This window comes from Geotrypetes seraphini, chromosome 19 (genome assembly GCF_902459505.1).
Source record: "Geotrypetes seraphini chromosome 19, aGeoSer1.1, whole genome shotgun sequence".
NCBI lineage: Eukaryota > Metazoa > Chordata > Amphibia > Gymnophiona > Dermophiidae > Geotrypetes > Geotrypetes seraphini.
The window spans coordinates 14,641,516-14,667,704 of NC_047102.1; the positions used below are offsets into that span (position 1 = coordinate 14,641,516).

General features: G+C 44.0%; 1 protein-coding gene across 14 annotated transcripts in view; it reads left to right on the forward strand.

The window, feature by feature from the left end:
- PPFIBP2 (PPFIA binding protein 2) overlaps positions 1–26,189 on the forward strand; it is a 201,343-nt gene that overhangs the window by 15,743 nt on the left and 159,411 nt on the right. For 10 of the 14 annotated variants that reach the window (XR_004537596.1, XR_004537597.1, XM_033928355.1 and 7 more), the window contains exon 2: positions 7,217–7,314. Coding sequence is in view for 12 of the 14 variants with exons in the window: in XM_033928355.1 (XP_033784246.1) it covers positions 7,217–7,314 (98 nt within the window). In the remaining 2 variants the exon portion in view is untranslated. Of the gene's footprint in view, positions 1–7,216; positions 7,315–21,634; positions 21,850–26,189 lie in introns of all 14 variants that reach the window. The other 4 variants (XM_033928359.1, XM_033928365.1, XM_033928369.1 and 1 more) reach the window with 1 other exon arrangement.

The following is a 26,189-nucleotide window of genomic DNA, read 5'->3' on the forward strand; positions in this document are numbered from 1 at the left end:
TATTACGCGTGTTAAACTGTTAACGCGACTTCGTAAAAGGAGCCCTTTATTCCCTCCCCCTCTCCACAAGAGCCTGTGGCTCAACAATTATGATCTATATCAGGGGTGTCCAACCTGCGGCCCCGTGAAGTATTTTGTGCGGCCCCGGTCGAGGGCGATGCAGTGTTTTCCTCTGCTGCCCCCTGGTGTTTACCATCTTGCCAGCTCCCTCCTCTGTCTTGCTGCAGCGTTTGTGCGGCCCCAGAAACATTCTTTTCGGCCGATGCGGCCCAGGGAAGCCAAAAGGTTGGACACCCCTGATCTATATCTTTCTGTCCAGTTAGGAAAATATGATGTCCAAATATATGTGTGTTTGGGGTTAGGGTTAGGGGGCATCCAGGTCTACAAAAGAGTACTAAAGGTGAGTTGTTGGGTTTTTTTGTGGCAGCAAGGTGTCTAAATACTATTCATTAAGGTCACATACAAGTCTCATAGGGCTAGATTCTGTAAATGGCCCCCCAAGATAGGTGCTGCAATGATGATTGCTAAGCTAATATTCTTTAAAGGGTGCCTTGCGTGGAGCATTAGCTTAGTCTGTATTTTGGCCCAGATTCTATAGAAGTTATGGGGAAATAATTTTAAAACTGGGAGGAAATATTTTTTCCACTCAGAAAATAGTTAAGCTCTGGAACACTTTGCCAGAGGATATTGGGAGAAATGAGATGCTAATATATTTCTAATTATGTTAATTATTGAAAGGGAAACAAGATGGCAACCGCGCTTAATATAGATGTATTTAAAAAAGGTTTACATAGAAACATAGAAATAGACGGCAGATAAGGGCCATGGCCCATCTAGTCTGCCCACCCCAATGATCCTCCCCTACCTTTCTCTGTAAATAGATCCCACGTGTCTATCCCATTTGGCCTTAAAATCAGGCACGCTGCTGGCCTCAATAACCTGAAGTGGAAGACTATTCTACCCTTTCAGTGAAAAAGAATTACCTGGTGTCCCTGTGCAGTTTCCCGCCCCTGGTTTTCCACGGATGCCCCCTTGTTGCCACGGGACCCTTGAAAAAGAAGATATCTTCTTTCACCTCGATGCGGCCCATGAGATACTTGAATGTCTCAATCATGTCACCCCTCTCTCTGCGTTCCTCGAGTGAGTACAGCTGCAATTTATCCAGCCGTTCCTGGAGGAAAAGTCCATAGTCTACTATTGAAACAGACATGGGGGACGCCACTGCTTGCCCTGGGATCGGTACCATGGAATGTTGCTGCTCTTTGAGATTCTGCATGGAATCTTGTTACTGTTTGAGAGTCTGTATGGAATTTTGCTACTTTTTCAGGTTCTGGAGTCTTCCTACTCTTTGGGATTCTGCATGGAATGTTGCCACTATTTTGTGTTTTTGCCAGGCACTTGTGACCTGGATTGGCCACTGTGGAAACAGACTACTGGGCTAGATGGACCATTGGTCTGACCCAGTATGGACATTCCTATGTGAGCCAAGTATAGGACAATCAAGCCATTGTGACATCACTGCTGAGGTTGACTCACAGGCACTGGTGGAATGAGGCATTATGAGGGACTTTGGAGACGACTGGACAAGACCAAACATGGGCAACTCCAGTCCTTGAGGGCCGGAATTCAGTCGGGTTTTCAGGATTTCCCCAATGAATATGCATGAGATCTATGTGCATGCCCTGCTTTCAATGCATATTCATGGGGGAAATCCTGAAAACCCGACTGGATTGCGGCCCTCAAGGAGGGACTTTGAGATTCCTGCTGTAAACTACTCTGCTATTACCTAAGGCAGGGGTAGGCAATTCCGGTCCTCAAGAGCCGGAGCCAGGTCAGGTTTTCAGGATCTCTACCATGAACATGTATGAGATGGATTTGCACGCACTGCCTCCTTGAGATGCAAATCTGTCTCATGCATATTTATTGCGGAGATCCTGAAAACATGACCTGGCTCCGGCTCTCAAAGACCGGAATTGCCTACCCCTGACCTAAGGAAAAATGGTATATTAAATAGAGTAAACCATAACGTGCCTGTATAAAGAATTTGGTACCCCCAAAAATGAAAATAAAAACACTATTACGCACATTTAATGAACAAATGTATTTTCTGTTCAGCATCTTTGGTTTTCGACAGGAAGCTTGTCTCCGTCAGGCTCTCTGTGGGTGTATAATTAGCACCAGTGAAGGGGTTGTTCCCTCCTCAATTGTCATGTGATACATCTATATAAAACATCTCCAAGTGCCCAGTTTGTGATTAGCAAGTGATAATTATGCTAATTTTCTTCACTCTCTGTAAATGTATCTGTGCTTAGGAAAAAAATACCTTCTGCAGCTTTTGGCAAGTCAGTTTCATCTAACCCTAAAGGACTTGTGCTTCCCAGTTTGATATGCTTTTTTTACCACATGCCCATTCTTGCACCGGCAGCTCCAGTGCCATCAATGCCCCTATTACTGGATCCTGAAATAATTCTGCACGCCAGCAACTGGCCTGTAAACAAGGGATTCTAATGTCTGAAATAATGCCCTAATTTTCCTAGAGCTAGATTTACTAACGGTATTACCAGGCACTAACACGCATTAATATTATGCTTTACCATAGTTTCCATTTTGTGTAGTCAGATCTATTTATTAATAAAGTTTTGCAGTTACAGTATGCTGATTGCCGAAAATTCTGCCATGATAAATGCAAAAACATTTGGGGACATGGCTTTCGTCTGCCCTGCAGTTATAGTTCTCATCTTAACCCGGTCCTCTGGGCAAACCCAGTCAGTCAGGCTTTCAGGATATCCAGATAGAATATACATGAAAAATTTGCATTCCAAGGAGGAGGAAGTGCATGCAAATCTCTCTCAGGCGTATCCATTGTAAATATCCTGAAAGCCTGACTGGCTGGGGTGTGCCCTGAGGTCTGGGCTGAACAGGGCAGACATTTATCACCTGGTTAATATATTGATGGATAACACAATAAGTGCATTTGCACTGTCTTCATACAGTTACCACAACCTGAGGCTTAAAACTCTCCCCCCTCCAAGTCTTCCCTGAAGAGCATCCCAATACCAATCAGCATTTCCATCGTTCACTGCACTCCTCATGGCACGTAGGACTAGATGCACTAAGAGGATTGGTAAGACCGTCTGCACCAATCCAATTTTTTTGGCCAATTCAGAAAGAGCTATTGATGCATTAAAAAGTTTGCATGCAAATGATTCATGCGGATGTTCACCGCAATCCCTGACTCTCGGATCTGATGGATCGAAGTAAGAGTGACTTTCACGCATGTGCAGAGCTGGCAGGGGAAAGCCTCCTTCTACTCAGCTGTTCGGGGCAGCTATTTTTATGACTGGTTTTTGCTCCACGGTTACTTCTGCTGTAGCTGTGGTTCCTGTTCTGTAATTGATCCCTGCTAACCTACCCAAAAAATGGTGAAAGTGGATAATAAATAACAACGAATGACAAAAAAACTACTCCACTTGTTGAATATGGAAGCACTATTGCACAACGGAAGAAAAAGCCTCAGGTATATCACGGCGGAGCAAGAAATGCTCAAACCTTCTCCACCCACTTCATCGGCAAAAAACTTCCGAAGGGAATGTGCAAAACCCACTACTCTATTTATGCAGGACAAAATTAAAAGCTGCGTATCACTAATTGTGAAGATATAAGTGATGCAACATATCAGCCAACGTTTCACGGTATATGACCGTTTCTTCAGCGCTATATTGAATGTCACTTCCCCACACTTATCTGTGAACAAACAGAAAAATATCTTATGTGTCTAGTTGTACTATCTTAAGCCACTACAGTGACAGGACGCTGGCAGGAGCTGAGTAGCAAGCAACGCAGTGAGTATCACAGCGGGTCAAATCTGATATTGCTTAATTAGTTATAGGCAGCTATTAAATTTTGCCTTGCATAGAGTAGTGGTTTTTGCACATTCCCTTCGGAAGTTTTTTGCCGATGATGTGGGTGGAGGAGGTTTGAGCATTTCTTGCTCCGCCGTGATATACCTGAGGCTTTTTCTTCTGTTGTGGATAGTGCTTCCATATTCAACAAGTGGAGTAGTTTTTTTTTGTCATTCGTTGTTATTGATCCCTGCTCTCCATTTGGTTCCTGTTCCTACCTGGTTTCTGCCTTGCTTGAACCTGCCCTGAATCTGGCTTCTCCATTCACGCTCTTATCCAGGGTAGGCCCTGGCAGACATCCCTTGAAAGTGTCAGGGAAAGGTATCAAGTGTGTGTGCTGAGGGGTGGCGGGGGGGGGGGGGGGGGGGGCAGGTGCTGCCTTGCAGGACTAAGGATGCTCAACAGGTGGCGATCGAGTTGACATGTATTACCTCTGTAAAATGCATTATCTTCTGTTATATGTATTATCTTCTGTAATAAGTATTATCTTCTGTGAAATTGTAGTATCATAACTCATTACTGTTCCTGTAACTTACTATTATCCTGAAATGTAACTCTACTGGAATGTCCCAGATATTTTCTATATTGTAATCCGCCTAGAACCGCAAGGCACAGGCGGAATAGAAATCCCTAATGTAATGTAATGTAATATTATTGAGGGAATTTATTTATTTATTTATTTATTTTAAATCATCAGCCTGTTGTAACCGAATGCAGATAGTGTAGATACACTTACGCCACGGATCGGATCCAATCCGTGGCCGGGAGCCTGATTCACGAATCGCCCTCAAGCAAATGAGGGCGATCGGAATTACGCCCCCAACTGACCGCACAGATCGCTCTCCAGCGATCCCGACACCTGCGCAGACCATCTGTAGATGGTCTGCGCGTGTGCTGGCCCTCTGTGCCTGGCAGAACTGCTGTTTTTTTACACTTTTTCACGAGTTGTTTTTTTTACTTTTTTGTGAGCCCGTGGTTTTAACCTATGGGCTCACACTGCGGGGAAGGCAAGGAGAGTCGGGGCAGAAGAACACTTCAGAAAAGGACATTAAACTTTAGAAGCATCCGACAAGGGATACAAGTTCTGGAGAGAGGCAGGATTTCAGGGCGACAGAGAGCAGGAAAGGACAATCGGGGCAGAGAGCAGGTCAGTCAGAAAGTCCTCAGCAGTCGCTTATGTTTTGATCGACCAGCCCAGTCAGTGTTCCTCATTTTTTTTTTTTTTTTTTGTGAATCGCCGTCTGCCTATATTTGCATGCCACTCCCCCTCATTTGCATGCACGGATCGGTTCGGGCACGGATCGGATCTGGAGTAAAGTTAGTGAATCGGGTAGGGGGTCGCATAGGGGTCACTAAGTGGTCGGGATTTGATCGGTGGGCTCAGCACTATTGTCTTATCCTGAGGAAAGGGGAAGTCTGCTCATAATGTCTGCAGCAGTGACAGCACACAGTCCTAACTGCAAGTACAGTCCATAACCGTAGCTGGTCCATTCTCCACTCCTTTCCCCCCACCTGCCATGGTAACAATTACAATGCAAATTAGTGCCTAGTAAATGATACTAAGAACAGAATGGCCAGACACTGATTCAAGTTTACTATAGTTCTTAATAATTAAACATTAACTTTCTCGGTACAAGCTAGGATCAAGGGCACCCGATTCCCAGGGACCCTGGATTCCTTTTGAAATTTGTGTATCTATGCAGCAGTGTGTGTGTACAGTAAATAGAAATACACTGAACAGCTGTTAAGATTTAACAGGGAACTCCTCCCCTTCCAGATATCAGCCGAGATAAAATGAACCATATCGAAAAGAACACACACACACACGTAAGATGACTTGCAGCCTTGAACGTAATAACCCTAATGGGAAGACAGAGTCAAATACACATGCACGCCTCATCTAGTGGAGATCACTTTCATGCAGCTTTTCTGTCTCCTTTTGCAATTTTTCCTTACATTATTCCTTTATTTTCTGTCTAGCTCCTGTTCAGGGCTGGATTTAGATGAAAAGAGGCCCTAGGCTATTCCACTTATGAGGCCCTTTCACCTCCCATTTTTAAGTTTGTAAATTACATGAGAGATAATAAAATACATCATTACTGTGATATATAAATAAAAAAAAGTCGAGAACACTTATTTGGACATTTATTCTCAGCACCATATATAGTTCAGTGTTTTAGTGTTCACTGTTTTTAGAATAGTGTAATTTTAATTTTGCTAACAATTTGAATGTAGGCCCCTCTTGATCTTGAGGCTCTAGGCTGAAGCCTAGTTAGCCTATGGGAAAATCCGGCCCTGCTCCTGTTACTGTATCTTATCTATCTACACATACTATGCTTTCCATAATATGCTTTAATATGTATTGTGTTGACGGTATGCTATAACATAAGACTGAAAGTAACTAGGGTGCGTACGTTTTTCTGTATAGGCCCTTGAAAATAGAATGAGATCCCGATAACATACGGATCTGGACTAGCCGAGTCGTTGTCCCTTTCTATCCCCTTCCTCCACCCTTTTTCTTACTCCCTTAGTCACCAAAACCCCTTGTTTTACTCGCTTATCACTCATATGCCCCCCCCCCCAACCAATAAATAGACCACAGACACTTTGTTGTTGGTAATAACCAGGCCGCAGCTTTGTTTATTGGGTTAACAAGAAAATAATCAACCAACAATTGCTTCACCTCCCGAGTTACAACATATATCAATTTTGACAAAACTCAAATTGTATTACCCTGACCCCGCCATGTCAGCAAGAGCCTAAGGGATGGCATAGACCTCCATGCCCCCTGCCTCAAGGCATATTTGCTCATCTGCTCACTTTCCTTAATTGCTCATCCCCTGATGAGTCTGGAGGCACAAGTCCTGTATAACCCCACCCATCCTGCCTCACTCTTCCTCCCCACAGCCAATCACCTCCTGGCTGTTCAGCAGGAAGAGAATTTCCTACGCGCCTCTTGCTGCCCCCCTCCCGCCCTCAACTGAAGCTACCCCACCCAATCCCTGCGAGCTGTCACACATGGGGCAATCGATTCAGACCATCCAGCCTATTGTTACGGTCGCCCCTCGAGACCGGCTCATATTTGTATATATCCTGCCCGACAAGGACAGGCAGTAGGGGGCAGGGCTAGGGCAGGACTGAGGGGAGGGATTAGGGTGTTACAGGTTGGGGATGGACAGAACTGGGCAGGCCTGGGGGGTCTGGATTTTCCAATTGGAAAATCTGGCAACCTTACACTGTACTGAAAAATTGTTTAAACTATGAGAGCTGGAAAATAACATTTTAAAACTCTTCTTTCTCCTTTGAAATACCAGAGCAACAAGAGTGGGAGCGCGTTAAAAACCAACCATGGCTTCCGATGCAAGTCACATGCTTGAAGCAGCCCTTGAACAAATGGATGACATTATTGCAGGTATGGTCCAACTTTGTTTGTAAAGCAGAGAAAACTGAACCTGTTTGAGTTAACATTTGACTTACATATCTGCATTTACAAGAGGTGGTAGATTGTCCTGGCAGAATAAGCTGAGAAAAAGTTGTAAACTTGCCTTAACCTCATGAAATGATATTACAGGGTGGGCCACGGAAAAGTAGCCCACCTCTAATACCGGTTTCAGAAAGATGATGTTCTCCCTGGAGCAGCGAATAGTAATTGTCTACATGCAGTTTTTTAGCTTTGGGAAATTTAAAGCAGAAAGTGTACGCCGATAATCCACGTACCCCGGATGAACTCGAGGAAAACATCACGAACACTCTCCGCTGCATCATTGTTGAAGAGGTGCAAGCCGTATCGGCCAACATGACCCGACGTGCCCAAAGGTGCATCGACGTGAACGGTGACCACTTTCGCCATCTGTTGTAACTTGTGGGCAAATGAACAAAAACAATCCACTTGCTCGCTCATCTTGTCATACTGTCGCTGGAGGTGGGCCCTGAGATACTTAGAAGTAAACTTCAGAAGAATTCACCTGCGAGATTCCTGTAGTCCTTCTAATTGTCACACCTTTGTGTGGAACAGTGTTCTGGAAGAGGTGGTGGAGACAGAGACTGTGTCTGAATTCAAGAAAGCCTGGGATAGGTACGTGGGATCTCTTAGAGAGAGAAAGAGATAATGGTTACTGTAGATGGGCAGACTGGATGAGCCATTTGGCTTTTATATGCCTTCATGTTACAATATTTCTATATGCACTTTCATTAATCACCTAGAAATACTGGTCTCAAAAACATATCAAATCAAGAATGTAACTAGTGCTCAGACCCACAACTTTATCCCAGTGAACAAAGATCACGGAGTAGATGTGCAGAGAGACCATCATGGTGGTTCACAGTCTCACCCACCAAAATCAAATACATAGCTATAATAAGCAAAATCTTATACAGAAAAAACTGTAATGACTTATCTTGGTTCAAGGCGGGAAAAAATCAACAGCTGCTCCGGGCACCTCCTTAAAGTTCTATAACCATAAAGCTCTATGACCTCACAATGCAAGTGTAAAGAGCCTTAGCCTATAGGAAGAGGAGATGCAAATGTTAAGAGCCTTACCCAATAGGGAGAGGAGGAGATAGTGGATGCTGCAGAAGGGCCATTTGGCCCTTCATCTGCCATCATGTTTCTCTATTTCTATAACCATAAAGCTCTATGACCTCACAATGCAAGTGTTAAGAGCCTTAGCCTATAGGGAGAGGAGATAGTGGACGCTACAGAGCCTCTAAGCCCTCTAAGCGGGCGGGTGTTGTGAGCAAACTTTTTTCACCGTGAGCCAAAAATATCGGGCGCCAGCAAGTTATGAGCCAACTCGCCCGATTCTCCTCTCGCCGCCCTGCCATCTGCCGTACGCCTCTTCCGATCGTGCGCTGTGACGAGAAACGTGTGCGCTGCGATGTAATATTTTGTGCGCCAGCGCACGCCAGCGCAGCTTAGCGGGAACACTGGTTCAAATGGTTTTATTTATTTCCCCAAATTTATTTTTGTTATACGCATTGAAAATATTTGATATTGCGTTTAAATCAAAATCTCAAAAAACTTGAAACGAGTGCCCGTGAGATTGTGGGAGGGTTAAATACTCAAAACTTAGAAGTTTTTGCTACGCCAGCTTTCTGGTATCTTTACATACAGTGGCGTACCTAGCATATGTAACATCCGGGGCCCATCATTTTTTGGCACCCCCCCCCATCTGTAAGAAAAACATGATTTTTAGTAACAAACCACACGTCACACATGAGTACCTAGGAAAAGGCAGCATCTTACATATTGCAGTGAGCAGTACATCAATACACCCATTGTAAAACTAAACAAGCCAGACCAGCACAGATCAATCCTACACCGTCAATCCTAACAGAAAACCATGTCTTTCGAACACACAGAACACAGAAAACACCTTCGCCTAGTAAGGAATATGTAATCACAAACTAACCCCTCCCTCTTTTACAAAACTGTAGTGTGGATTTTAGCTACGGAGGTAACAGCTCTGATGCTCATAAAATTCTGAGCATCAGAGCTGCTACCACCAAGGCTGGTGCTAAAAACGCTTCACAGTTTTGTAAAAGGGGGGATAAAATAAAAATACATAGACAAAGGTTAAATTGAACCAGCAAGAAGCTGGACTCTGCATACAATGCTTCACAGAAACAGTGACACATGTCTCCTAAAGCAATAAATAAATAGAAATTTTTTTCTACCTTTGTCTTCTGTGGTTTCTCCTTTCCTCATCTTCTTGTAACTCTCTTCCTTCCATCCACTGTCTGCCGTCTCTCTTCCCCTATATGGCATCTTCTCTCCTTCTATGCCCCTTCCAGAAACTGTATGCCTCCCCCTTCCATCTCTCCTTTCACCCCATTGGTCTGGCATCTCTCTCCTCGCCTTCCCTCTCCCACACCTCTCCTCATAGTCTGGTATCTCCCCTTCCCTGATTCTCTGGCATCTCTCTCCTTTCCTTTTCTTCCATCTTTCGCTCCCCCTCCATGCTCTCACATCTCCCCCTTCCTTTTCCCTTAGACTGGCATACCTTCCTCCTACGCTCCAAGCCCTGGCATCTCCTTTAATTCCCTCCCTCATCTTCCTTCTCCCTCCAGCTGGGTACCGCAACACTCTTCCCTGCAGCTCTGCACTTCCCCACAATTGCCATGCTTCGGTTCCTCTTCTTCCTTCCTTCCTCCCCCCCCCCCCGCGGGACCCTGCGGCACCATCAACTCTTACTCCCTCTAATGTCGGCCCTGCAGCTCCAGACTTCCTCGCACCTTCTCCCCTCCCCCTTTGGATCGCTATTATTTTAAATGTTATAGCCGCGGAGCTGTATCCATCAGTGGAGATGTCTAACCTCGGCCTGCCCCGGAACTCTTACTGCAACAGTGACTTCCTGTTCCTGCCTAGACGGGCGTCTGCTGCAGTAAGAGTTCCGGGGCAGGCCGAGGTTAGACATCTCCACTGATGGATACAGCTCCGCGGCTATAACATTTAAAATAATAGCGATCCAAAGGGGGAGGGGAGAAGGTGCGAGGAAGTCTGGAGCTGCAGGGCCGACATTAGAGGGAGTAAGAGTTGATGGTGCCGCAGGGTCCCGCGGGGGGGGGGGGGGGAGGAAGGAAGGAAGAAGAGGAACCGAAGCATGGCAATTGTGGGGAAGTGCAATCCCCCCAATGCGTCCCCTTACCTTACCGACGCGTGTGTGCGCTGTGAAGAGAAACTTTGCGCTGCGATGTAATATTTTGTGCGCGAGCGCAGGCCAACGCAGCTTAGCGGGAACACTGTACAGAGGCCTGGATGGGACATTTGGCCTTTATCTGCCATCATGTTTCTATGTAAGTGGTAGATTTACTTAAGACTAAGGTTATCCTTCTAGGTTCAGGCTTAAGTGTCGGGTATGAAGGAAAAGTATGGAGTGGGCTCCCAGTAGTTCAAGTTTTCAAGTTTTATTTAAAATTTGATATACCACTTTAAATAAATTGTCTAAGCGGTGTACAATATTAAGACTATTAAAATCCAGGGGAAGACATTAGATAACAATACTTTACTGACGTACAAGATACAAATTGGATTAGGGGGAAGTAAAATTTATAATAGGAAAGAAAGAACGTAAAAGGTCAACACACTGGGAAGGGGATATGCTCTTCCTTCTATATGCGATCTAGCGTCTACTTGTCATATGCGTCTTTAAAGAGGAAAGTGTTTAAGTTATTTTTGAATAATGTCCAATGAGATTTCTTCTTGAAGGTGAGAGGGCAGGGAATTCCATATTGTTGGTGCGGTAACCGAGAAGGGCCAGTGCCAGGCAGACTTTTATGGTCTGAGCCCTGAATGTGGCAAGGATGGATCAAGATCAAATATGAGTACAGTAGTACCTTGGATTACGAGCATAATCCGTTCCAGGAGCATGCTCGTAATCTAAAATGCTCGTTTATGAAAGCGAGTTTCCCCATAGGAAATAATGGAAACTCGCTTTGATACGTTCCCATCCCCCGAGGCCAGCGGCGCTGCTCTATCCCCCCCACCACGAGAACCGGCATTGCTCCCCCCGAAGGTCCCCCCTGCGATCTGGCACCATCCCCCCCGCGATCGGGCACCCCCCCGCCACAAATGGGCACCTCGCCCATGATTGGGCACCCTCCCGCCGCGATTGGGCACGGAAAGAACGTGAACTCGCAGGCCTTGAGCATGCGCAGATGCTCAAGGCCCAGCAAAAAGAGGAGGCCGATCTTCGGGCACCGGCACCAACGCACAGGACATGCCAGTGCCGGTGCCCAGATGACAGTAAGTAGCGGCGGGGGATGCTCAATCGCGGCAGGGGGGATGCCGGATAGTGGGGGGAGAGTGCTGGATCACGGGGGGGGGGGGCGCTCGTAAATCGAGCCATGCTCGGTTTCCGAGGCGCCGATTTTGCGAATGTTTTGCTCGTCTTGCAAAACACTCACAAACCGGTGCACTCGTAAACCGAGGTAGCACTGTATTTTTATTGTATGCTATGAGTGCAGCTGGGGGAGGGGAAGCCATCTTAAAGTGGGACTTAGCCAATACAAAGTTAATGCTACTATTGGTTTGTAGTAGGATGATTAAGCGTACCCAACGATTTGTCAGTAAGAGCTGTCGCTAAAGTACTCTGCTGCTGTGGTACGTCCTCAAATGCTGTTCAGTCCAACATAACCATGTTTTGGTTTCTACTTCAAGGACTGACGACACCAGTGGCATAGTAAGGAGAGGGGCAGGGGGGGCGGTCCGCCCTAGGCGCCATATTGGTGGGGGCACTGGCACCCCTCCTTCTCTCCACCCCGCCTCTTTCCACTCCTCCCCTCGCCATGTATGTGCCCCCTCCTTCCCTTTTCTTGTACCTCTAGTTCTTCACCACAACCCACTTTAATGGGCTCCTCACGACCATATTGTCTCTTCCGCTGATGTCACTTCCGGGTGTGGTGCATAGGAAGTGATGTCAACGAGAGAGACAAACGGGGTCACGAGGAGCACGTTGAGGTTCTTGTTGCTCGCGGCGGTGAACAACTAGAGCTACAAGGGAAGGGGGGGAGCTTGCGTGCGGCCGGGGGGGGGGGAAGGAGCGGGGATGGCAGAGATGAAGGCGGGGGAGGGGAAGACATCGCCCCAGGCGCATCTCGCCATCGCGACGCCACCAGGTGACACTTCTGTGATCTAGGCCAGGGGAGGCAACCGTGGTTCTTGAGGGCCAAGACGCCGTTGGGGGTTTTTAAGATTTCCACCACGAATATGCATGAGATCTATTTGCATACAATGGAAACACTATCATGCAAATCTCATGCATGTTTATGGCGAAAATCTGGAAAATTGTGGCCTTCAAGACCCGTTTGCCCACCCCTGATCTGTGCGATCTAGAGCTTCATTCCGCTCCATCAATACATAATCAAAAGAACGCATCACATATATGCATTATTTGATTTACACAAGCTATTTTGTTTCATGCCATATTCCGGTGAGAGCAGGAGTTTATACATTTTTTGATAAGAATTTAAATCTTCATCATTATTTGGGATTTTGCCTAGGGGCAGTTAAAGACCTGCATGGGCCATTTAGTATGCCCAGTAAGATGCATAGATTTGCATCTGCTGCTGTGTGCAGGTTATTCCATTTAAACCTTTTTTTGAAGTGTGAAAATCATTTAAGTCCTGCTTTGATTCCAATGCTTTGCTATGAGATAGGGAGAGTGTGGCGCAGAGGTTAAAGCTACAGCCTCAGCACCCTGAGGCTGTGGGTTGAAGCCCACGCTGTTCCTTGTGACCCTGGGCAAGTCCCTTAATCCCCCCATTGCCCCAGGTACATTAGATAGACAGACAGGGAAACATGCTTGAGTACCTGAATAAATTCATGTAAACCGTTTTGAGCTCCCCTGGGAGAACAGCATAGAAAATTGAATAAACAAATAGTGTGAAAAGCTTCAGCCTCAGATAACCAGAGCTGGTATTGTGATGTCATAATGCCTGATTCCACCATTGCCTAAGAACCAACCTCATCAGTGATGTCACAATGGATTGATTGTCCTTTACTTGGCCCACTTTTACTGTATTTTGATTTCTAGAGTGGCTGTAGCTTTAATCGCTGTGCCACTCTAGCTGAGGCTGTAGGTTGAAACCCACGCTGTTCCTTGTGACCCTGGGCAAGTCCCTTAATCCCCCCATTTCCCCAGGTACATTAGATAGACAGACAGGGAAACATGCTTGAGTACCTGAATAAATTCATGTAAACCATTCTGAGAACAGTATTGAAAACTAAATAAATGCCACACATTTTCTGAATTCCATTACTGTTTTCTCATTGTAAGCATTCACTCTTTCTGTGAATGCCCTTAAGTTTACCTCCTTGCAGCTTAGTTTCCCTGTCTTTTAAAAAGGTTGGGTTGTTCATTGCAGGTATTTAAATGTCTGTCTCGTATCTCTCCTGTCCCTCCTCTCCTCTAAGCTGCACATATTCAGGTCTTCAAGTCTCTTCTTCTGGCTTAGACCATATGCCATTTTGGTTGCTTTCCTTTGAACCTCTTCAAGTCTTTTCTGAACAGGATACGCCAAGCGAGGCCTAGCCAACGACACATATAGGGGAATAATCACCTCTCTATGCAGCCTAGCATCCTCAGAAACTGTCACCTCGAGGTCTCTCTCCTGGTCTGTGCACATCAGCCTCTCTTCTTGTTTTGTATATAGCCTCTAGGAATCTCAATATATTGGATTCTATAGATTTCAGATTCATGACATTCATTTTTCATCTTGTCTTAATATAGCCACAAAAATATATTGATATTCTTAATAATTTGTCTTTTTTTTCCCCCCCTTAGCATTTGTCATAGCCAAAATAAATTTGATTATTATTTCTACTGGCTCCCATGGTCACTTTCAAATTTGTCATTCATCCATTATTTCTTTGCCTTAAATAATTATATTAACGGGCTTCAGGTGCTTTATTTTAAGGATTATACCAGATACTGCAGCTACCTCATGAATTACGATTCTTTCAAATCTAGGGACCTGTAGGATTTTCCATGATTAGAGGCCCCTTTCTTGAGAAAACGGGTACAGATACAAATGAGCTCCCTAGCAGACTTTAATGAGAAATTTAGCTATGATGTCCAACTGGTAAAGATAACTACACCTAATCAACCTGAAACCTAATATCTCCTACCGAAACCAGCTATCTACCAATGTAAGGAAGCAGAATATTTTTCTATGTAACGTAACCTGAAATAATTTCCAATGTAATTTAATCTGTATCCTCAATTTGTACCTGTACCAGAAATTTTCCAATGTAATGTATCCTCCTGGAAATGTCCAGCTCTCTTCTTATGTAATCCGCTTTGAACCGCAAGGTACAAGCGGAATAGAAATCACTAATGTAATGTAATGTTATCATTTAAAAAAAAAAAAAAATCAGCCTATGAAGATGGCTTCACATGCTGTTTTTTGATGAGTTCTGAACTAATGAGCTGCTTTGCATTATTTTTTAAAATCAAAATAGCTCATTAATTCAGAACTTCTAGCAAAATCTCACACATTTTATATTACATGCAAAATTGTATTCCTTTTGGACAGAAATGTGTGAATTGTTTTGTAAATAGGATCTACTCTAGAAAATTATGTCTTGGACTGATTGCATGCCTTTGTGTACATTACACCCTGTTTGTTCAATCACATTATAGTACTACTCTATTTTTATTTTCTGTTATGAGTAGTTTAGTCTGTGGGTGACGTGGATTCATATAAACTGGGTCAATAAACAGATTTCCACTCATAGGAATTCCATGAGTGTCGGAGCATTTACCTTGCCGGCCAGCAGTAGAAATCTCTAATGCAGTTTAGTAAAAGCCAGCATTCAATTGTTGTTGCTTTCTAATTTCTTTTAAGAACATAAGAATAGCCTTTACTGGGTCAGACAAATGGTCCGTTCTCACAGTGGCCAATCCAGGTCACTAGTACCTGGCCAAAACCCAAAGAGTAGCAACATTCCATGCTACCGATCCAGGGCAAGCAGTGGCTTCCCCCATGTCCTTCTCAATAACAGATTCTGGACTTTTCCTCCAGGAACTTGTCCAAACCTTCCTTAAAACTAGCTACACTATCCGCCCTTACCACAACCTCTGGCAATGCGTTCCAGAGCTTAACTGTTTCTCTGAGTGATAAAAAATTTCCTCCTATTGGCTTTAAAAGTATTTCCCTGTAACCTCATTGAGTGTCTCTTAGTCTTTCTAATTTTTGACGGAATGAAAAAGCGATCCACTGAGGATTTTGTAGACTTCCAATCATATCTCATCTCAGCTGCCTCTTTTCCAAGCTGAAGAGCCCAAACCTTTTTTAGTCTTTCCTCATATGAGAGGAGTTCCATCCCCTTTATCATCTTGGTCGCTCTTCTTTGAACCTTTTCTAGTGCCGCTATTTCTTTTTTGAGATAAGGAAACCAGAATTGAACGCAATACTCTAGGTGAGGTCACACCATGGAGCTTTGTAACATTCTTAGTCTTGTTAGCCATCCCTTTTCTAATAATTCCTAGCATTTTGTTTGCTTTCTTGGCTACCGCTGCACATTGGGTAGAAGGTTTCATCGCATTGTCCATGATGACACCCAGATTCTTTTCTTGGGCACTAACCCCCAAGGTGGACCCTAACATCTGGTAACTGTGATTAGGGTTATTCTTCCCAATATGCATCACTTTGCATTTGTCCACATTAAATTTCATCGGCCACTTGAATGCCCAGCCTTTTAATTTCCTAAGGTCTGCCTGCAATTTTTCACAATCCGCATGTATTTTAACAACTTTGAACAGTTTAGTGTCATCTGCAAATTTAATCACTTCACTCGTTGTTCCAATTTCCAGATCATTTATAAATAAGTTAAATAGCACCGGTCCCAGTACAGACCCTTGCGGCACTCCACTGTTTACTCTCCTCAATTGAGAAAAATGACCGTTTAACCCTACCCTATTTTCTATCCGATAATAATAATAACAGCTTATATACCGCAATACCGTGAAGTTCTATGCGGTTTACAAAGATTAAGCAAAGGTACAAATTGATTGACTTTAAGAGGGGAGGAAGAAAGAGGGTTAATAGGACAGGAAATCCATAACCAATTCCTAATCCACAACTGAACTTTGCCACCTATCTCTTGACTCTAATTTTCTCAGGAGCCTCTCATGAGGAACTCTGTCAAAAGCTTTCTGAAAATCTAGATACACTATATCAACCGACTCACCTTTATCCACATGTTTATTCACACCTTCAAAGAAGTCAAGCAAATTGGTGAGGCAAGATCTCCCTCGGCTGAACCCATGCTGACTCTGTCCCATTAAATCACGTTTGTCTACGTGTTCCACAATTTTATTTGTTATAATTGTTTCTACCATTTTGCCCGGCACTGAAGTCAGGCTTACTGGTCTGTAATTTCCTGGATTTCCTCTGGACCCCTTTTTAAAAATTGGCGTAACATTAGCCACCCTCCAGTCTTTACTTTACCTAGTTCCACAGTTAAAATCAGTATAGGATGTGCAGCTGCAAAATTAGTGATAGTTCTATTTTTTTTGGGGGGGGCTTTATGTTTTATTCTAGCAAGAGGTACATTATTTTAGTATCTACTAAAACCTTAATTCCAAACACAAAACAAAATAATTGACAACATATTTTTTTAAAATAGCTGTAATTTAGGATTAATAATAAAGACATACATGAAGACATATCTTTTGGTTGTTATATAGTTCCCTGACCATCATAGAATTTTACTGCTTTGTCTTTTTTTTTTTTTTTTTTTTAACTCATTAGATTGTGATCAGATGCTTTAACTCAGGGGTCTCAAAGTCCCTCCTTTGAGGGCCCCAATCCAGTCGGGTTTTCAGGATTTCCCCAATGAATATGCATGAGATTTATGTGCATGCACTGCTTTCAATGCATATTCATGGGGGAAATCCTGAAAACCCGACTGGATTGCGGTCCTCGAGGAGGGACTTTGAGATCCCTGCTTTAACTGAATTGAAATACTTTTTTTTTTGTTTGCACTGAATAGCAAATATTAGCATTTGGTAAGGACAATAGCTATGTGATGTATTTTGCAGTTGCCACACTGAAAAGGTCTTTATGATACCTTAAAAGGATTCTGAATTAGCATGAAATGCACAACGCCTCCAAGCTAATGGCACAAGTGACAGCATATAATAAGCACTATGTGCTAAGTACAACGTCTAGTCCACGCCTATTCTCGGCCTATAGTCCACCCAATTCCTGCCCCCTAACTTAGCATGTAGCTAACACACAAATTAGTGTGCATTGTCATGCCAGCATGGTAACAGTGCACACCAATTCATGTGTTAACTGCTTAATGCATTTCAGTTAAAGGACCCCAAAGAATAGCATGCAGTAAACAGAGAAACATGATGGCAGATAAAGGCCAAACGGCCCGTCCAGTCTGCCCATCCGCAGCATCCACTATCTCCTCCTCTCCCTAAGAGATCTAACATGCCTGTCCCACGCTTTGTCTAAATTCAAGAAAGTGTCTCCACCACCGCTACCAGGAGACTATTCCACGCATCTACCACCCTTTCTGTAAAAAAGTATTTCCTTAGATTAACCCTGAGTCTATCACCTCTTAACTTTATCCCATGGCTTCTCATTCCGGAGCCTCCTTTCAAATGACTCGCATCATGCGCATTTATGCAGCGTAGGTATTTAAATGAAAGCAGAGGTTGCTTCATCCTTAATCACTTTCAGAGATCTCCTGTCTCCTACCATGCTAACATGGGTCAGACCAATGGTCCATCAAGCCCAGTAGCTCGTTCTCACGGTGGCCAATCCAGGTCACTAGTACCTGGCCAAAACCCAAGGTGTAGCAATATTCCATGCTACCAATACAGGACAATTTGTTCAAAATAGTCACTCTATATAATAATTATACAAGACGCTTATATACAATTCTTGTCCACTTCTAATCGAACTCTGCTCAGAGACATGAAGGCAGTTGTCACCACCTCACCACCCAGTCATCGCAGTGTTTAATATGAGTCAAAACTTAAAGCTGATACTTGTATTTTTAGGAGCTTAAGAACGTATTTCAAATTTAAGAGACTTAGCTTTTAAGAATGTCTCTGGTTCTGACGTGCCACGTTTCGACTACTGCTTCAGGGAACCGACAGTCAAATTTGAACGTTTTTAAACAGAGTGTTGTCTCGAAGGCTTTATCTACAGAGCTTTTTCTCTCACAGTTGGAGTATGGAGAGGAATTCAACTGAGACAGAAAAAGCTCTGCAGATAAAGTCTTTGAGACAACACCCTGTTTAAAAACGTTCAAATTTGACTGTCAGTTCCCTGAAGCAGTAGTCGAAACGTGGCACGTCGGAACCAGAGACATTCTTAAAAGCTAAGTCTCTTAAATTTGAAATACGTTCTTAAGCTCCTAAAAATACAAGTATCAGCTTTAAGTTTTGACTCGTATTAAACACTGTGATGACTGGGTGGTGAGGTGGTGACAACTGTCTCTGTCTCTGAGCAGAGTTCGATTAGAAGTGGACAAGAATTGTATATAAGCTTCTTGTATAATTATTGTACAGAGTGACTATTTTCAACAAATTGCATGGATTAGTTTTAGTCACTCAATATACAAGTATTGTTTAGTTCTGGCCCTGAGTATTTTTTTGACCTATACAGGACAAGCAGTGGCTTCCCCCATGTCTTTCTCAATAACAGACTATGGACTTTTCCTCCAGGAACTTGTCCAAACCTTTCTTAAAACCGGCTACGCTATCCGCTCTTACCACATCCTCTGGCAACGTGTTGAAAATGCACTTGAAAACAGGATTACACTAGGTCCTGCATTAATAAATTTCCCTCGGCATATGCATATATGGTCATGCAAAACATTTTCTGTGTACAACACGCTTCACATGTGAAAATCCTCTATAAAATTATCCCTAGATGTGTATTTTCCCCAGTATTAATGTACCCTCAGTAGATCAAGCGGAATAGGGATTTCCCTTTTAATTCTCACAGCTCATTTGCAAAAAGTTATGTACTCAGCAGTAATTGACCTGGAAAAAAGGGAGAAATTGTGACATATGCCAAAAGGCACATCTTTTCCAGTAACTTTCCATATTATCACATAAAAAAAGAGGTATTACTTGAATTTGTTTTCTGTTTATCAAATCACAGCAGGCAACATTTCCCGCAGAAATTGAACTCTTGTTAAACAGAAACCGCTAATGTATTGAACATATGTACATTTAAAAAAAAAATGCATCACTTATGTTTTCCAGCTGGCTGTATTATATAGTGATGACATCCAGTGGCCAGTTTGGGGAAAATTCGGTATGAGGCATCTAAAGATAGGCACTTAAATAGATGCCTCAGGATTGGCGCCTAACTTAACCTTTTCCTATCATAATAAATTTGACGTTACGCTGGTTCCAGTCGTAATTAGTTTAGCAGAGTTTTGTATTATTCACCGTTATCATTTATGGCTATTGTAAACATAATGTAAATAAGTCATAAGTCTGTAAATTCAAATATTTTGTGTTCCTGGCTCTTTATTAGTCCATACAGACTGTTTATCCACTGTCTATATCACTTTTGGAATGTCCTGTTGTCCGGGACACACGATAGGAAAGGGTTAATTAGTGAATTGACTTCAATTATGAGCTTTAACAGGCTCATAGTTGAAAAAAAATAAAAATGAATTGGGATATAGGTGCCTGTCCTCTTAGGCGTGATTCTACAAAAGATAAGCACCTACCACCTGTCCCAGTAGAGCAGTGTTTAGGGGTGGAGAAAGAGTTAGGTGCCACTAGGCCCAATTCTCTAAAGGAATTAGGTGCATATAATGTAGGCCTTTAAAAGCCTGGCCTATATTACAGGCGCCTAAGTTTTAAGTTAGGAGCTGATGAGCATGATTCTGTAGTGGGCGCCTAAGTGTGATTGACATGCAATAGGCGCCTATCTTTTTTGGGCACCAATTACAAAATCCAGCCCTTAGGCCCATATTCTTTAAGTAGCGCCATCAGTTAGGTGCTGGTGGGTGCCGTACCAGCCCTTAACCTATGTGGCAAAGCTGTTTAAAAGGTTCATAGTCAGATGCGCGCAAGACATAAGCCCGCGGACAAATGGGAGCAGACAAGTGAGCGCAAGATAACTGGGCCAAGACATAAGCGCGCAGACAAATGTGCGCAGACAAACATACCTTGCAAATGAAGAAATTTGGAAATGAAGAAGTTGTCGCTCTCACCAAAGGCGAGTGAAATCCATGCAAGAGAAATACCTGTTATAGAGCAAGTTCTAGACCAGACCTATAACGGACACAGTCAGGCAGCGAAAGGAAGGCGGATTGTTCTGAGCAAGTATAAAAGGAGCAAACATAACCAATCACAAAGAGGCTAGCGAAATAAGGCGGGCTATTCTGAGCATGTAAAAAAAGGAGCTAACGTAACCATAGCAACGTGAACGTGCCCGCGATTGTCGTTGCACTGATTTGTCCTTCCGCTCATTTGCCTTCACGCTGAATTGTCATTGTGCTCAATTGTCTTCGCGCATTTGTCCGCGCGCTTTTGTCTTGCACGCATTTGACTTGCCACCGTTTAAAAAGCGACTTAAAAATTTTTTTAAACCAAAACTGTAGGCGCCTAAAGGCGTCTTCAAAACCAGCGCCTAGATCGTGTTTATGGTGGCACCTAAAGAAACCTAAGATCAAAGTAGTCATGGCTAATGCCGGAAACGACCTTAGGCGTCTTTATGCGCCACCAAAGACACAATTCACGTCAAACATAGCCACCAGAAAACCCTGGCCTACATTTCCGGGTGCCTGTGTTTGAGGTAGCCATGATTCTACAAACAGCGTCATTGCACGATTGACGCACTATCGGCAGCCATGTTTTAGGCTGGCTCCATTTGTAGAATCTGGCCCTTAGTCTATTTAAAGTAGGGTTACCAGATGTCAGGGATATAGTGGTAAGTCTAAAAATGTGTATATATATATATATATATATATATATATATATATATATATATAGCATGAGAAACACCAATGAAACAACTACAATGTGTGTTATGTGTTGATTTTTTTGTATTTTATACCAGTAAACATTGTTGTCCTTTAAGATTGATGTGCATTGTTCTACTCCCCACTTGCTTTCCATTGTAATTCTCTAAAGGTTACCTCCAAATTTGCATAATGCTTCTTAGGAAACAGAGGGGATACCATCACAGCACCCCTACAACAGGAAATAGGTGGAGTGTACCATCATTCTCCTTTTTTGCTGTAGGCACCAAAGCAGTTGCAGAGTACACAAACGGAGGCTATGATATTGGATCCCCTGTTCCGGTGGAATACTTGGGCACACTGTCAATCCTGAATCTCGTGGAAGAGCTAAGAATGGCATTAGAAACGCTCGAGAATCCAGAAGAAAAAGAAATCCTGCGGACCCAGATACCAGGCGCCACGGCCACGTGCATACTGGGATGGCTAGAGAGTAATCTGGTGAGTTTACGCCTATATTCGGGGTTTTAAATCTCCTCAAAGTTTAATGGGAACATTGCAAGGAAGCCGTCCTTTGTCATACCGCTAAAGTTTCAAGTTTTATTAGGATTTTATAGACCGCCTATCAAGGTTATCTAAGCGGTTTTTACAATCAGGTACTCAAGCGTTTTCCCCTATCTGTCCCGGCGGGCTCACAATCTATCTAACGTACCTGGGGCTATGGAGGATTAAGTGACTTGCCCAGGGTCACAAGGAGCAGCGCGGGATTTGAACCCACAACTTCAGGGTGCTGAGGTTGTAGCTTCATCCACCGCGCCACCGGCCTCGATTAGAACCCGTAGAAACTGCTCAAAGCAACTTCAGCTGAAAACGTACGCTCCTTCAATTTCTATACTTGATCAGATATGGGCGCTTAACTTGGGGAAATCCACTGCTTATTCCTTTGCTCCTTGGGATCTAGCTAGGGACTTGGGACTTGGGTTGGCCGCTGTTGGAAAGAGGATACTGGCCTTGATGGACATTCGATCTGGCCCAGTATGGCAATTCTTATGTTCTTAACTTATTTAGACACTCTTCTTCGTGACTTTTGTGCTCGTTTGACTTTGTTCATCTGGCTTTTCTGGGACTAACAGATGATATATTCCCCTGGAATACCAGGAACGTGGCAGTGATCCTTTCACTGTGGTCGAGGTCAGGCAAGTTCAGTCCAGAGAGCGCCTTGTATAATGTGATCAAGCGGCATAAATCTTAGGCTTGTCTGCACCTGCTAGAGGAGTTTGGCTTTCATGCAGACGTGAAAATGTGGCCCTGGTGCGCTCTTCACAAGCTGGGTTTAAATAGCAAGCGGTAAAGTGCGCTGTTATTGTAGTACCACTGACAGTTCTAAATTATGCATATTTTGCCGGCTTTTTGGGATTACCATATTTTCACTCATATACCGCACACCCGTGTAAAACGCGCACACGGGTATAACGCGCGGGAAACTGTAATTTATGTAAATACATTTTTATATACCACGCACACCCGTATACTGCACATGCCGCCCTGACTCTCCCGTTGCTGCCCGACTCTCCTTTCGGCCGCCCCAACTCTCCTCTCCCCCTTGAAGTCCTGTCCTCACCCTGAAAGCCTGATGCCCCCCCCCCCCTACGTCCGATTCACCCCCCCGCAGGACCGCTCGCACCCCCACCCCGAAGGACCGCTCGCACGCATTCGCATCCGTACCCCCACCCCGAAGGACCGCTCGCACGCATTCGCATCCGCACCCGCACCCCTACCCCCACCCCCACCCCGAAGGACCGCTCGCACCCCCACAGCCTCCCGACCCCCCCCCCCCATCATGTAGAAGCTCCTACCGTTGTCCTGCTGCTTCCTCTTCCGGCGGTCCCGCCCTTTCTCTGATGTCAGAGAAAGGGCGGGACCGCCGGAAGAGGAAGCAGTGCAGACGCAGGGCTCACAGAAGGGCCGGGACTGCCGGAAGAGGAAGCAGCAGGACAACGGTAGGAACTTCTACATGATGGGGGGGGGTCGGGAGGCTGTGGGGGTGCGAGCGGTCCTTTGGGGTGGGGGGGTGGGTGCGAATGCGTGCGAGCGGTCCTTCAGGGTGGGGATGCGAGCGGTCCTGCGGGGTGAATCGGACGTCGGGGGGGAGGGGGGGAACGATGTAAAAAAAAATTTATACAATGCGCTCACGCGTATAACGCGCAAGGTTATGCACGGTTTGTAAAATCGTGTATAACGCGCGCGTTATATGCGTGAAAATACAGTAAATGTAGACCGATGAGATAAGCGTTGGCCATAAACTTTTGTTTGAAGCAACAATAGGCGTTGTGGTTCCAGTGATTAATTATGCAAAATAAAGTATGCTGTAAAGTTTTTATTTAAAAATGCTGGGTGCTGATAGCATAAGTGATTTTCTTTAAAAAGTCCTGGTACTTATATGGTACAGTATTTGAACCTAGTTCCTAAGAGTTTGTCACTTTGCAACTCTTGCCATGACTTGTGACTCGGGAGTCTTTATCTCTGCAATATTTTCTCATCATTCTGACTAAGTAGTTCATAGACAAAACCGACAAAGACAAAGACGCGCGCTGACAACAAAATGGAAGCGCGTGCCGAAGAAAAAGAGTGTTTTTAGGGGCTCCGACGGGGGTTTTTGCTGGGGAACCCCCCCACTTTACTTAATACAGATCGCGGCGGCGTTGTGGGGGGTTTGGGGGGTTGTAACTGCCCTCATTATACTGGAAACTTAACTGTTTCCCTGGTTTTTTTAGGGAAAAAGTAAAGCTTTCAGTAAAATGTGGGGGGTTACAACCCCCCAAACCCCCCACAACGCCCCCACAACGCGGCGCGATCTGTATTAAGTAAAGTGTGGGGGATTCCCCCCCACACCCTCCGTCGGAGCCCTTTAAAACAGTCATTTTCTTTGGTGCGCGCCTCCGCGTTGCGCTCAGTTGTCTGCGCGCGCCTTTGTCCCGGCGCGCTTTTGACCTGACACCGTGACCAGGTAGTCACTATCTTACGCGTACCTTTTTCTTTTCTTGTTCTTTTTGCATCCTACCCTCCTGTTCCTATCCTGCTTGTTTTTCCCTTAAGATATTGTAAACCTTTCTTGCCCTTTTTGTCCTCTTGTGTCTAGTTTGGTTAATTTGTCTGCGTACATTCCCCTTGTTATGCTTTTATTTTAAATATTGCCCACTGTTTTTATTTACTCTACACCGCTGTTGATTTGACTTTTCTATTTGTTAAGGATGGCGGTATGTCAAATAAAGAAGAACCCAAAACAAAACTGCAGAAAATGTACAAGGTGCAGGAATTTATTCAATAAAAGTCATAAAATCATATATTAAAAAAATCAATAAAATGATTGTATCCAAAAATGGTTCTTGTTGTCATGCGTAGCGGACCCAACGTGGTCCGTGTTTCGAAAAACACTTCTTCCTCAGGAGTCTTAGATGTTTAATACGTAGAATGTCAGGAACCAAATGGAATAATCGCACAAAAATCAAATAAAACGGGCGAGAAGCTCTCCTGTCTGAAACGCTGCACTGATTCTCACTCGTTTTGTTTGATTTTGTGCGATTATTCCATTTGGTTCCTGACATTCTACGTACTAAACATCTAGGACTCCTGAGGAAGAAGTGTTTTTCGAAACACGGACCGCGTTGGGTCCGCTACGCGTGACAACAAGAACAATTTTTGGATACAATCATTTTATTGATTTTTTTTTTAAAATATATGATTTTATGACTTTTATTGAATAAATTCCTGCACCTTGTACATTTTCTGCAGTTTTGTTTTGTGTTCTTCTTGCTTTGCTTGTTTTACTGCAGTTCCTGTTGGTTTCTTTTTTTGTTTTGCCTTATGGTATATCAAACAAAACAACTGTACAAATTTTGTTCACATAAGAACTGTTTTTTGCATGTAAAGAATGTTCTTCCTGCAAAAAAAAAAAAAAAAAATGGCTGTTTTGAAATTGGGTGGAGGTAAACCTATGTAAAAAGGCGACACACCAAAAGGCTGTGCGTGCTTTTGTGATCTGCAAGTAGAGTACGGTAGATGCTCCTAGGGTGGAGGGTAGAGGGACTTTGTTGGAGCTGGGGCAAAACCTTGCCAGTGCTTAGATGGCAGTTCAAGTGGTAAGGAAGTAAGGCCAGTAGTACTAGATGGACTTTTATGGTCTGTGTCTCAAATATGGCAAAACAGGGCTCTGGGCTCTGTGTCCTGATAATGGATGGGCAAGAGTGGGCTTTGATGGCAACTTCAGTGATTGGGACTTCTTTGATCTAAGACTAGCAGGGAGAGCTCAAGAACACGCGTGCAGTTATATGTCACATTGACTAAGGGTTGATAGCGAGTGAAATGTCAGTTTGCAACATGGTTGGACGTCTGGTTTATTCAAGTACCGAAAATGAATTGTGACCATCCGAAATGATAAAACCGCTCTTCCATGACAGTGCGACTGCCCTATTTGTTAAGCCAGTTTTTCATCATGATGGAATATATCCTGGATGGAGTGGCAGGTGCAGCTCTGGACTTCTTATTGGGTAGACTAGATGGACCAATGTTGGGTCTTCTGTCTGCTGTCATATACCACGTTATGATGTTGCTTTGTATGACGATGAGGCAAGCGATTGCGTAAGATCTTGCTAACCGTGCTTTTTGGGACTTGTATTTGCGGTCATCTTATTTATAAACATATTCCGATAAGTTTTGATTTTGGAACCGTTTAAAATCAAGGAGTGTTTTTGTGGGCACCCTGTATTACAAGAATTTCTCTTGACATGAAAATGGGAGAAAATACAGAAAACTTACAAAGTATTATTCTGATAGATGTCTAC